Source organism: Peromyscus californicus, unplaced genomic scaffold, assembly GCF_007827085.1.
Source record: "Peromyscus californicus insignis strain IS unplaced genomic scaffold, ASM782708v3 Scaffold_3__1_contigs__length_106647218, whole genome shotgun sequence".
NCBI classification, from domain to species: Eukaryota; Metazoa; Chordata; class Mammalia; order Rodentia; family Cricetidae; genus Peromyscus; species Peromyscus californicus.
Genome location: NW_026294551.1, coordinates 69,033,753 through 69,046,896, shown reverse-complemented (window position 1 = coordinate 69,046,896; position 13,144 = coordinate 69,033,753). Strand labels below are relative to the sequence as shown.

Sequence of the window (13,144 nt, the reverse complement as noted above, 5' to 3'; positions counted from 1 at the left end):
CCTCATCGATTCCCTACCTCAAGAGTCACCCCACCACCACCTACCACCCCAATCCCTCCCCTCTTAAAAATAAACCAGATAACCACACAAACACAAGTTTGAATAATTTATTATTAGGGTAATAGACATCTTGAATAAATACAGTTGTGAGCTTAAATAAATAAATAAATAAATATTTTTAGAAAATATATAAATATATAAATAAATATTACTGGTCCCCATCAGTAGAAAATCTCCCTCATTTGTTGTCCCCCGCTGCTGTGACAGAGTCAGCATTTTCAGAGAAGGTCTGTACTGCCCCCTGATGTCGCTGTGGCCCACCCTTGGTCCCTTCGAGGCAGAACTCCTGCTTTCCTGGCTCATTTTGCAGGAGCACTGAGCAGCAATCAGAGAGGTTGGATCCGAGCTGGCCTGGGCCGCCTCATTTCTGGACTGGCTTCCAGCAGTCAAAGGGAATGTCGAACAGAAAGCCTTTAAGGTTGTCTATGAAATCCTCATATGTGGTGATGTGTGTCTTACAGTCATTTTTCTGAAGGAAGAAAAAAAAAAAAGAGCACTTGAGTCCAGGTGAGTGGGTGACACAGGGAAGTAGCTGTGTAGTTCTTTGTACCACTGAGAACTCAGAGGCCAGAAGCCCGTTGGAAAGGATCAGGTGACTATACCGCTGCCTAGGTGCTGCCTAGGGCATGCACAGATCTGCCAATGGCATCCAGGGACTGTGCCCTGACAGAAGGCCTGCCCCTGTTTAGATTCATGGGGCAGCCTCTTTGGTTCCAGGTGAGAGGCAGGCAGCCAGCTGGAGGCATCTCCTCGCCTCTAAGAAGGCACAGGACTTACTCTTCCATGAGGAAAGGAAAAGGGGAATATTTGGGGTGTCTGCCCATTCTAGGAGCCCCATCCCTGTATCCATGGAATATGGGCACCCCACAGGAAAGCCCTGTCAGGAAGTGGTGCCTAGGTGCTAGCTCTTCTGGGCTTGGACAAGCTCTGCGTTTCCTCGGGCTTGCCTCACCTCTGACCTCACGACTGATAATGACATGTATGACAAGGGCGGGTGGCTCCTGCTCCTGCCGGGAGCAGCGGGCTCTCCTGCTCCTCAGCTTAGCCTCTGGGGATGAACAGGAGCCATGGCCTGTTCTTGAGGGGCTCCCGTGACCTGTCCAATGACACTTGTCAGGATCCTGAACAGCCAGAGGTCCCTCCTCACTGGCCTTACCCTCCCAGATGGAAACAGTCCTGCTTTGGGACCCTAATGCTGTGCACTCACCGGGGTGGTGGGGCAGTTCTTCTGGTAGTGGCTGGCCATCATGTTCAAGGTGCCCTTGAGTTTGGTGAGGTTGCCCCGTAGGCCCTGCTCGTATACCCTCAGGCGGGCCGGCACACATGTTGGCCTCTGCGAGAAGCATCCATTCATTGATAAGCAAAGGCCAAGTGCTCACCGAATACAGTCTACTTTCTCTTCACTCCTTTATGTTCCCACCGAGTGGCACAGGATGGGTCTAGTCATTACACCGTCTAACCGCTGCCCTTCTCCCTGCCTGGCCCAGGCCACTCTCAGCTGGCACGGCCACATTCTATAGCCTGCTACCTCAAGAGATTCCCAGTTCCGAGACCCCTAACTTTGCAAGCGAAGGCCACTTGCTACTATTCTAGGAGAAGGGGCTGGACAGAGTGGGGAAATCCCCCAAGCCTCTTTGTGGGCAAGCCTTGTTCCAGAAACCCCTCTGTGCCCCCTCTGTCGTCAATATCCTCTCTCCATGGTCAAAGGGCACAGTGAAGACTTCAAGGTAAACAAGACCATCTCATAAAGTGACTCTCACTTTCCCCATCATCCCCTGCAGATCCCCGACCTTTGAATGTTAGCTCTGCCCAAACTTATTGCTCAGTTGATAAAAGACTGCACATGACTGCCCGCCACAGGGGCATGGCTACGGACGATAAAGGCTGTGCACATGACTGCCGCAGAGGAATGGCTATGGACATCTTGACTACCCAGACTCTGCCCCCTCCGCCCATCAGTCAGCTGACAGGAGTTAAGACAACCTTGCAAAGGGCTATTTAAAACAGCTCTGCAGGGACCCTGGGAAGCTACATCAGAGAGAAGCAGCTTACCTGGACAGAGAACTCTTCAGAGACAATTTCTACATCTTCATTCTGTAAAAGGAAAGTGCCATGTTACCAAGCTGACAGGCACTGGCCAGCAAGCAGGTGGTCTGGAAACAGCCAAACTCTCTCCCTCACTCACCTCTATGTCAGGCGTGTTATTCAGGAGGCTCAGGGCTTCTTTGATGGCATTGACATGATTCCAGGGCTGGGTGACAGGGGCGGGTGAGCGAGTGGGTGCAGAAAAGCTACAGACCACAATGCCAAGGACAAGTAAGATCTGCAGCCACATCCTCCTCAGGACCTTAGCCTTTCTCTCTGAGTACTGGGCTCACTGCAGAAGAGCTCTTATATACACAGTTAGAGGAAATGATTAATGGTGACCACAGAACTCCAGGGGGGCGGGGGAACTACCTGAGTTGTGGAATCTCCTGGCCCTTATCAGCTACACATGGGGCCAGTGAGCCTTCCCCCAGGTTGTCAGGCTTGGGGGTTTTCATTAATGAGCCCTTCCAAGAACCGGCAACCCACCTGCCGCCTTCCTTGGGGGGCTCTCCCACCCTGCCCGGGCAGCCTGACCCAGCCTCTGGCTAGCCTCTCCTTCTGAGGGGCCTCCAGGCAAATTTGGACTTCCTGGCCTGGAGTGGCTGGGGCGGGGCTTGGGAGACAGGAGTGGGGCTCCTGTTTGCATCCTGCCTGCTGTCCCAGGAGGCCTCAAGGCAAGCCGTACCTTCTCTGGTGGCTCATTCCAGCCCCAGCCCTGTCCCATTCTCTCCCCAGCCTTCTTCTGAGATTTGGACCTCTCACAAGCCCATCCCATTATCTAATCAGATAAAGTCTAGCCAAATGGCACAGTTCTATGATGGTCTCCACAGACTCCCACTGCGGACACAGAGTCATGGGCAAACTTGGCCCAGTCAAGCCTCCCAGCCACCCCCATCGCCCTGACCTTGAGAGCAGAGGGAATGGCATCCAAGGGTATAGAAGCCAGCCAGACTACAGCACGTTCTCTTGTGGTGCCATCCCAACTGACTTCTTACAATCCCAGTTTACAAAGGCATGTTCAACCCTAAAGGTTCACAGCGTGGCTGGAGCTCCTGGCTGGGGCAGGTCAGGCCCCCCAGTCTGACCTCTGATTCTGGCCCTCTGAGTTATGTGAACCTCTTTCCCCTCTTCAGGTCAGCCTGCCCCTTCAAAGAGGGCATACCACTGCTATCGGTCCCACCTGGAGCCTCTGAGGCTGACTGCAAGATGGTAGCTGCCGGGTATCGGGCACAGGGGCCTCTGGCTTCTCCAGCAAGTTCTCCCAGGCTTAGTAGTTTCCTGAGCAGCCCCTTGCTCCAGCCCACCTCCCCCTCAGGAGGCCTTTCTGTGGAAGCAGGAACTGCTTCTGGAAAAGCGGCAGGCTCTTGAGGGGCTAACAAGTGTTTGATTTTCACAATGGGTTCTGGAGAAGACAGCACGTGTTTGTGTTTGCACAAGGGATCCGGCCCACACCTCCCATGCAGGAAGTCGGAGGGCATGGCGCTGCATATGTCTATCTGGGTGTGCTGGTGGGGCTAGATGTGCCTGTACTCACAGGAGCATGTCAAGGCCGAGGAGGTGCTACATAAGGGTGCCTCTAATGTGAGCCCCACTTATTTCACCTGCTTTGTGAGAGTCTTTGGGTTTCTGGCAGTGCCCTTCTGATAGGAGAGGAGGCCTCTAGGCTAAGCAATGTGTTTTCGGGCCCAAGAAGCTGATTCAGTGGACTGTTGAAATTGGACACAAGTGAGGACTTTCATGGGTCAGATAACAGGTGGAACTCAGGACAAGGCCACCAGAGTCATTCAGGAAGAAAGACCGAGGGTCAGAACGGCTGCTAAAGACATGTTTCCCGGACCCAACATGTGGCAGGGAAGTGGCCAAAAGCCTTGGGGAATAGCAGAAAGGGAGAAAAGCCAAAGTTGGTGCATACGGGCAGAGCTCCAATGGTTTGGGGATGCAGTTTGTGGGCAGATACGTATCTTTCTCCTAGAAAGATGACATCAGGGTGGAGGCGGTAACACGGGCAGGGATTCCTAGATTGCACGCGTGGAAAGAAGCGGCAATAGCATCAGACAGCCTTGCTGACTCAAGGGCCTTGGTGGGGCTGTGGCAGGGCGGAGGTGGGGACCAGATGGGTGGAGTGACCCACAAGGCCAGGAGAGAACCCTCTGAAAGGAGTTTCCTGGGAGTGTCCCTTGACATGGGCCCTGGGGGAACCAGAATCGGTGGCTGCCCCGGGATCCTTATCACAAGAGGAAGTCTTCACTGGAGGAAGGAAATGGGCCCCAAAGTCCCTCACATCCCACAGGACAGACACATGAGCATCTAAGATGGTCTGGCTCAACCTTGCGACTGACACTCCTTAGGAAGGTCTTTGTCCTCAATGGGGTCTGAGGTCCAGGAGACCATTTTCAGCTCGGTCCACAGGCAAAGCAGTCAGCAGAGCCAGGACCTGAACTCATGCCTATTCCTGCACTCAGATGCTTTCTACTACCCTGGGGGATAACTTGGGAAATTCTGGTCACCTGCCTGGTCCAGAAAATGGTGGGCCTTGCACACTTGTCCATCAGGGCAGCTATAAAGGGACACTTCTACACTGGCAGGAAGGCATGAGTGGCCTGTGACTGTCCCAAGGACATCTTGGAGCTGTAGGAGAATTCTCCCAGCAGATTCTGCCATCTATCTAGACATTGCTATGCCCCGGGCTTGGGCTCTTGTCTCTCTACTCAGCCACCGTGAATTCTGGAATATCCCAGGAAAGTACCGCTCCCTGACTTCCATTGCATCATCCACTTGATGGATGCTGTGTCTGCCGCTGGAAAGTTTATAGGAAGACTTTCCCAGGGGGTGGGGGGGGGCAGCATTCTGATACCTTTCCCATCCTGGGAAGTCCTAACCTGGCAGAAGACCCAGAATTTCTGGAATGTTCGAGGACTGTTGGGCCTTGTCCTGTCCCGGTCCCCAGGAGCATCTTTCTGGACAGATGTGGTGAAGGTGGTAGGGAGATAGACTCCATCCAGGTCAAAGCTTGTGGAGTTTTACCCCACTCTGAGACTGTGATACAACACCCTGGATGGCTTGTGCTTCCCTGGGAAGGTGGTCTTATCCCTCACTGCCACACCAGACACATAGAGCCACAACTCCAGCCTTTGGTGTCTCCGTTCCAAGATGACCCCTCCCACATTCTCTGACACTCCCCCCCCCCAATACATTTTAAAAGGCCAAATTTCCCTCTAGTTCTGTCCCAGCTACCTGGGTATCCTCAGACCCCTGGCGTTGATGAATCCTGACAAATCCATTCAGTCAAGCCTCCAGGAGGGTGTACGATATGCTCTTCGCTCTCAGAGAGCTCGTGTCTGTGTCCCTATGGGACAGAGGACAGGGACCACCAGGCCTCGATTCACAGGCACGTGGCTGAGAGTGCCAACAAAGATATGCACAAAGATCAAACAGCCATGAAGAGAGCCGTGGTGAGAGTAAATGGGGCAGTCAACGAAGGAGGTGTCTCTGAAGCTCGGGGTCCAGGTCGGCCAGCTGAGTTAGGGGTCATTTGTTTCAGTGGGGGAAATACAAGCCAGCAGTAAGGTTTGGGATGTCAGCCAGACTGGACTGGATGAAGCAAAGGGAAAGCCAATAATGTCCCAAAACACTTGGTCAATATTTTGGTCCAGCACTTAAGGCCTAACCCTGGAAGGGCATTGGGGTGTCCCAGTGGGCTGCACTGGGATGCTGGCTTTTGAGGATGGATCAAAGGTAAATAAGACCTCCTCATTGGTTTTATTTCTTACTCTTAGGGCTCCTTGCTGCCTCCCCAGGACCTAGCAACTATGCCAGCCCCACACAGGCAGGTAAGTCCTGTGGGCACACAACCCATGAAAGCACCAGGTCTGCCTCCCACAATGCCCTGCCACTGCCTGGCCTTCTCTTTACCCAGGATTCTCCCTCCAAGGTTAGGATCGTGCCCCACCCCTGAATCTCTGCCCCAAGCCTTATCGCCAACTGAGAGATCATCGGGCACCTAGAGGGGACACTGCCTTCATTTGCCCTCCTCGAAAGAATCATTGGGGATACATGTTAGAAAAAAAATTGAGGAGAAATGAGGCTAGAAGCTGTTACAGCATCCCGGCATGCTGAGGGCCCTTCTTCCCGCTGCAGAGGGAGTGCAGAGGGAGTCCCAGACCCTGGATTGGCTCTGGTACCTGCCAGCTTCAGGAACTGAGGGGTCACAACTGAAGCGGCAATTGCTGCTTTATATTTTCAGCAGGACAGGGTCCTGGAAGGAGCCTCTCATAGGACTGTTTGGGTCTTCCAGGCTCCCTCACTCTCCCCAAGCGCCTGTCTGGTCCAGCATGTCAATTGCCTCTCAGGATTTCAGGTTCCAGAAGGCTCTGACCTTGAACTTTTGTTTACAGGGTCCTTGTTTCTGGGTACCCACCCCCATCCCAGCTGCTGTCAATGTCCCTTCAGCACACCCCCCCCCCCAGTCTCTATGGTCCCTCACATGGGCAAGGCCAGCTGAAGGCCGACAGAGGTCATCAAAGGTAACCATAAATTGGGAGTGCCTACTGGTGGCAGGAAGGAGTCCTTGGGGACCTCCCATTCCTAGGACCACAGCTTCCTAACTACTCCCCTCTAAACACACACCTGTTCCCACACTCTTAGACTATGTGTGTCCTGGGAGGGTGGTGCCAAGTCCCTCATGCACCCCCTAGGAAGCAGCAGTCTCGACTGTCATGGGGGCAGAGCTGCAGGTGCAGACCTTCCTTCAGGCCCGGCCACTGTGCTTCCGAACCATTGTCCTCTAGGCCCACGCTTCATCTTCACAGGGGGATGGAGACCTCTGCAGGTCACTGCGGAGATGCCTGCAGATTGGCACCAGAGGTACTTCCTAAATTTTGCCAAGAGCTTAGTGGATGAAGACTTTTTTTCTGCTTAGGTTTTCTGTTTGGGCTAGTTGGGAGGTCTCCATTCCAGCCTCAGTTTCCCAAACCTTCAAAGAGAGGAAGGAAATCATCACCGGGATCTGGGCAGGTCGGCATTCTACATGAAGGACAAATAGATTAAATTGTCCCCGATGGAGAAATATAATCACCATGCCATGCAGACCTGCCCTAGTGCCCCAAGATGTCCCCATGCATACCCTCAAGAGGCAAAGGCAGCCTGTGCAGTGCTGTGCAGGAATCTGGGCAGGCTGCAAAGTGGCTGGGCTACACCCATTTCCCTGTAAAGAGCCAATTAGGAAACAAGACCGTCTTCCCTATTCCTGCCCCCTATCCTGGCTAGGAGGAGGCGGTTATAGGCGATCAGACACCCAGGGTCAAGCCCTGCAGGAATAAGCAGCCTAACTCTGTTTGCTTGAGGAGAGTAGGGATATCATATTTAGCAATATTGCTCGGCCCAGGTGGCTCACCGCCCCTCTGGATTCCAAGCACATAGTCCTGCCGAAGGCTAGCAGTGGCTGTCTATTTATTAATTTTTTTCAATGTTCACTTATTTATTTGTGTGGTCCATGCATGCCATGGCTTGGGTGTAGGGGTCAGAGGACAGCTCTCTCCTTCTGCCATGAGAGCCCAGGATAGACCTCAGGTCGTCAGGTATGGTAGCAAGTGCCTTTCCCCACTGTTGCTTAGTCCGAGAGAACAAACTCTGATGGCAGATGCCACCAAGCCATCCCCTCTGGCCGAGCTATTCAATATTTTTATTAGCGCACTCACCCCAGCACATGGAGCCAGGACACAAAACACGTCCCAGCATATGCTCCTAGAAGAGGAAAAAAAAGGGAAGCCCATGCCAGACATGAACCCCTAGTGTCCAGCCTCCTCTCTAACATGTCCCGAGCTCCCTGCTCGTAGAGGTACCCTGTCTCCACATCAGCTGTCTGTGCTGCCCACACTAGTCTCCGGGACAGCCCTGGGCACTCCTAGCAAGGTTCAACTGGAGAGTCTACTTAAGGAAGTCCCAAGAGCCAAGGTTGAAGCCTCCCATCTGAGGGGGACAGTAAGAAGTCCCGAGACTAGAACCCTACACATCCCGGGGATTGTGGAGTGCCCAGGGAGATGGAAATGTCGGCATGACCCAGGCTGGAAGTGGAAGGTGACCCTGGGGTCTTCAGAGGCTGTGAGAAATAGAGGAAGCCATGACGACCAGTGACGGTGGGGACTGCAAGGAGATAATGAACATTGTCTCTCTGAGGCACGAAGGGGGATTTGAGGACACAGAGGCAATCACAGAGGGATCTCAACTCTGGTGTAAGGGAGGCAGGGAACAAGAAAAGGGGGATCAAAAACCACGTTCAAGTGTATATGGGCGTTGTTTGGCGAATGCAGACGGAGCTGAGTGACAGGTGCACACTCAGGCTGCATCTGGGAGAATGTGGTACATCACAAGCTATCAGTGGAGGCCCATGTCCAGACAGGGGGAGACCCCAGAAGGACCCTGGGTCAGGCGAAAGACTCTTTTTATACTCTTATACCAGCAGACACACTGTGGCTTAGGGCTTCAGCAGCCTGTGAGTCCCATTGTCTGAATTACACTGTGCCTCAGTCTCTCCATCATCATAGTAGGGGTGATCCTAGACTTCTTCAGTCCTTGTTGGCATTGTCTACATCCCTTTTCACTCCAGAAAGACAGCGTCTTTGCCCAATACACACCCACATCCACCAGCCCAACTTCAAGGTTTCAAAGGAGAAAGGTCACCCTACTCACCCCATGAGAACTCCATCCCCTCAGCCCAGATCTCCCTCTCCGCCATGTGCCCTCATCATCGCAGGAAGACCTCCCCCTCCCTTCTGCAGGACTGGTCTCTGCTTCTGCCTGCAGCTCCCTTCCTCTGCCCTGGCTCTTTCCTGTTGGTGTGAGCTCAGTAGCTTCAAGGTCCCATCCTAACTCTCTGCATCTCTACACCCACCACAACCCAGGCCTTGGTCATCCTGTTTTCTCCTCCCCATGATTGTCATGCTGGCTGGACCATCCTGGGAGTAGAGAAGCATGAATGAGGTGAAGGGACCAGTTGAGGCCAGAAGGGGTCCGACCTCCACCTTGGTCACCTGGTACTCAGTCACACTGAATGGTCCAGTGTGATTAGACCCCCCCTGTGCCTAATTCATCCTACGCTGTTAGGTGTCCATGCCTTTGCTGTTCAGTGCCATCTGCCTGACTCCCCCCTGCGTCTTGGCCAGCCTCTCGTGCCTGGTGGAGTCCTGCCGCTTGGGTGAGCTCCTGGACATCCCTTCCAGTGGGAAGCACCTGAGATCAGCAGCCATCCATCCCTTTTGTCCTGCACTGACCCCTGTCCCTGGATCGTGCCGGCTGACTGGACAGGGCCAGGAGGCTCCCAAAAGTTCTAGCCTGTATCTCATTAACCCCACTTCTTCTTGGGGAAGCCTCAGCGACTGATTCAAGTGGGGATTCAAAGCCAGGGAGGGAAGAACTCTTCCTAGTCTAGGGGGGCTTAAATCGTGGGGTGAGTTTAACCAGGTTCTCTATTCCTACCTTCCTTAGATACTTGCCTTTCTAGAAATTTCCCTTTGATTCATTTTTCTGGGTTCCCATAGTTATTTTTGGTCAAGAAAAGATATGCTTTCCATCTGGTCCACCCAGTGAAAAGCTGTACTTGTAAAGTTAAGATAAAAGATGAAAGCGGAACTCGTGATTAGGTGGTGTGACCTGCTCCCCAGAAGAGGTGCCTCAGATACAGGAAGACGGCCTGCTCTAGGATTTGCCATGGACTGTTGCTGCCCTCTGCTGCCCTTTGGACTTAGTGACCTAGCACAAACAAAGGACAGTCTGCCTCCTGTTGGATCAGGGGGCCAGCACCTTTCCTGCCAGTGGCTGGGCATGACAAAGACCTGTCTGTCTGGGCCTTATGAAGGATTGGGCACAACAGGGATTTTTCTTTTTCTTTTTCTTTTCTTTTCTCTCTTCTTTTCTCTTCCTTCCTTCCTTCCTTCCTTCCTTCCTTCCTCCCTCCCTCCCTCCCTCTCTCTCTCTCTCTCTCTCTCTCTCTCTCTCTCTCTCTCTTTCTTTCTTTCTTTCTTTCTTTCATAGTTCTAGAGGACAGGAACTCCACAGAGTAGGAACTAACAGCTCAGTGCTCTTTAGCCCACCTCCAGGTTCACGGGCAGCTGTCACACTGTCCTCACATGAAAGGGGAACTTGAGGAGCTTCCAGGGGTACTTTTTCAAGATATGTTTTTAATTATGGGGGGGGGCTTATGTGCATATTAGTGCAAGTGCCCTCAGGGGCCAGAAGAAGGCGCTAGATTCCTTGGAGGTGGCCACTTGGAGGAGGCAGTGAGCCACTCAACATAGGTGTTAGGACATGAACTCCACAAGAGCAGTCCATGCTCCTAACTGCCGAGCCATCTCTCTAGCCCAGACATCCTTTATTTAAGACATCATTCCCACTTACGAGCCCCTATGCACTTAATCTCTTTCTCAAAACCCCACTAGCAAATACCGTTACACAAGTATTTAGGAGTACACATTCAGTCTAAATCCAAAGCATATAGATACTCCCCAAATCCTACCAAGAACCAACCACAACTTGATTCTGGTCTCCAACCCAGGGCTATGTTTGGGCCAGGCTGTGCTGTCCCCAGATAGGGTCCGAGGTTTGGGGCCAAAGGTAAACTTAAGTGAGACATGTCACTGGTCATTCCTGACCCAAGCTGGCTATAGGCTGCAGACTGGACAATTAATATGGACATTAATATGTCCACAAGATGTCTTCGAAGACTCATTCCCACTTCAGGAACATCACCTCCATCTGCCACTCCATTCCTGCAATGGGCCTTGTGTTTCTGACCTCTCTCCTCACACCTGCACATCCTCCTGCGCCAGGTCTGTGTCTGACCCAGTCAATAACTTCTGCTCATTGTAAGTTTCCTCAGCAGTACAGACCTGGAGCACCCCAGTGCCCAGCCCAGAACTGGGGAGAGAAGGAGAGAGGCTGGGGGGATGGCAGACATCCCAGGTCCTTCTGCCCCGTGAATACCCTCAGTACATTGTGGTACCCGGGTATTGTTCCCTCTGCCCATAGCTTTTTTTTCTCCTCCGATAGTCACACAGCTGGCACATTCTTGTCACTCAGGTCTCCACTTATATGTCAGCTTCCTCAGAGAGACTTTCACAAACCAATCTAAAGTAATCCCCCAGAGGCCCCTCTATTTAGTTCACTGACAGGTCCACAAGGCTAGAACAGAGCCTCCTACACAGGTGCTTAACCAATGTGCACCATGAACCGCAAGGCACTGTGGGAACATAGTGCCCTTCAGCTGGAGAGAATTCACAGCCATGGGACAGGAGCATCACGAAGTGGGTCCTTCAGTGAGACACTGGGCAAGAGTAAAATGATGGATGGACTGCTGCCCCATTCTCAGTGAGGGAGGCTCTGGCAGCTGGTAAAAGGGAAGCAGAATTCCAGGAAGGAGCCTCTGGGGAGGTGTGCTAATTCGCTTTTTGTCAAGTTGACACAAACAGAGTCACCTGGGAAGAGGAAACTTGAGTTAAAGAAATGCCTCCATCAGATTGGCTGTGGGCGGGTCTGAGGGGGAGTCTCTTGATTAATGACTGATGTGGGAGGGCCCAGCCCACTGTAGGTGGGCAGATGGCCAGGGGTCCTATAAGAAGGCAGACTGAGCAAGCCGGTAAGCAGCATTCCTTCTTGGTCTCTGCTTCAGTTCCTGCCTCCAGGTTCCTGCCTTGAGTTCCTGCTTCGGCTTGCTTGGTGACAGACGGATTTGTAAGTCTAAGAGATCCTTTCCTCTGCAAGTTGCTTTGGGTTAGTGTGTTATCACAGTAGGGAAACATTTCCCAGTTTGCATGGTTGTAAATCCTATCACTGAGACTAAGGACTGTCACACTACAGATCACCGATCATTGTCTGACAATTATTATGTCTTTTTTGAGTTTAAAAAATTAGCACGCAAAGTAGTGGATTTCATTATGCAATTTCAAACACTCTTTCTTTGAAACCCCATCCCCGCCCTCAGCCTCCCCCATATTCCTCCTGTTGGTCCTCTTCCCCCGATTCTGCTTTGGAAGCTATTCCATTACCCACTGTCCCCTCTCACCTCTCACAAGACCTCTGTGTCCTCTTATGGTCCACTTTCTAGTTTCATGACCTATAACCACACCCACATATAGACACATGTATCAAGATTAAAATACAGGACCCTCATTAGGGAGAAAATAAGTGATATTTGTCTTTCTAAGTCTAGATTACTTCTCTTAATACAGTAGTTTCCAGTTCTATGCTTCCCCCACACCCCGGAAATCCCGTGATTTCATTTTTCTTTATGGCTGCATAAAACTCCACTATGTAAACCACATCTGCTTTGTCTACTCCTCCGTTGATGGACATCTAGGCTGATTCCATTTCCTGGCTAATGTGAATAGCAAGGATGTGCAGGCAGAAGAGGGCACCAGATCTCATTACAGATGGTTGTGAGCCACCATATGGTTGCTGGGTATTGAACTCAGGACAGAACTCAGAACAGTTTCAGAATTTTTTTTCTGGTTCTGTAAAGAATGTCACTGGGATTTTAATGGAAATCACATTGAAACTATAGACTATTTTTGGTAATGTAGCCATTTTCACAATATTTATTCTGCTCATAATTTCTATTTTTAGTGTCTTAAAGTTTTTATTGTGGAATTCTGTCATCTCATTGGCTGGGTTTAATATCCTCCTGTCTAAGTATTTTAAATTTTGGAGCTATTGTGAATGATGTGTTTTTCTAGTTTCTTTCTCAGAAAATTTTTTACTAGTATATAGAAAAGCTACTGATTTTGTGTATATAGATTTTGTGTTCTGAAATTTTGCTGTGAATATTTGTCAAACCTAAGGATTTTCTGTTGGAAATTCTAAATAAGGTCTTTTAAGCACATTCATGCTATCTGCAGCTAAGGATAATTTGACTTCTTTATTCTCTATTTATAGCTGTTTTTATTTTTTTCCTTTGCCTATTGGCTAGGACTTTAGTAATATTATTATATTTATTATATTTTATATA

At 51.2% G+C, this 13,144-nt stretch overlaps 1 protein-coding gene across 1 annotated transcript; it reads right to left on the bottom strand.

The window, feature by feature from the left end:
- Positions 1 to 421: 421 nt before the first annotated feature.
- Csf2 (colony stimulating factor 2) lies at positions 422 to 2,395 on the bottom strand. The gene is made up of 4 exons (XM_052756418.1): positions 2,246 to 2,395; positions 2,113 to 2,154; positions 1,268 to 1,393; positions 422 to 529 (listed from the first exon to the last, which is right to left on the bottom strand). Exons 1-4 carry the CDS (start codon positions 2,393 to 2,395, stop codon positions 422 to 424), a joined length of 426 nt encoding a protein of 141 aa, XP_052612378.1.
- Between the last annotated feature and the right edge of the window lie 10,749 nt (positions 2,396 to 13,144).

Excerpts from the sequence above, each read along its gene's own strand:
- Csf2 (XM_052756418.1), bottom strand. The coding sequence starts at position 2,395 with ATGTGGCTGCAGATCTTACTTGTCCTTGGCATTGTGGTCTGTAGCTTT. Across the intron at positions 1,394-2,112 it reads CTGAAGAGTTCTCTGTCCAG|AGGCCAACATGTGTGCCGGC; the intron begins GTAAGCTGCTTC and ends TGCTTCTCGCAG. Across the intron at positions 530-1,267 it reads AGAACTGCCCCACCACCCCG|AAAAATGACTGTAAGACACA; the intron begins GTGAGTGCACAG and ends TTCTTCCTTCAG.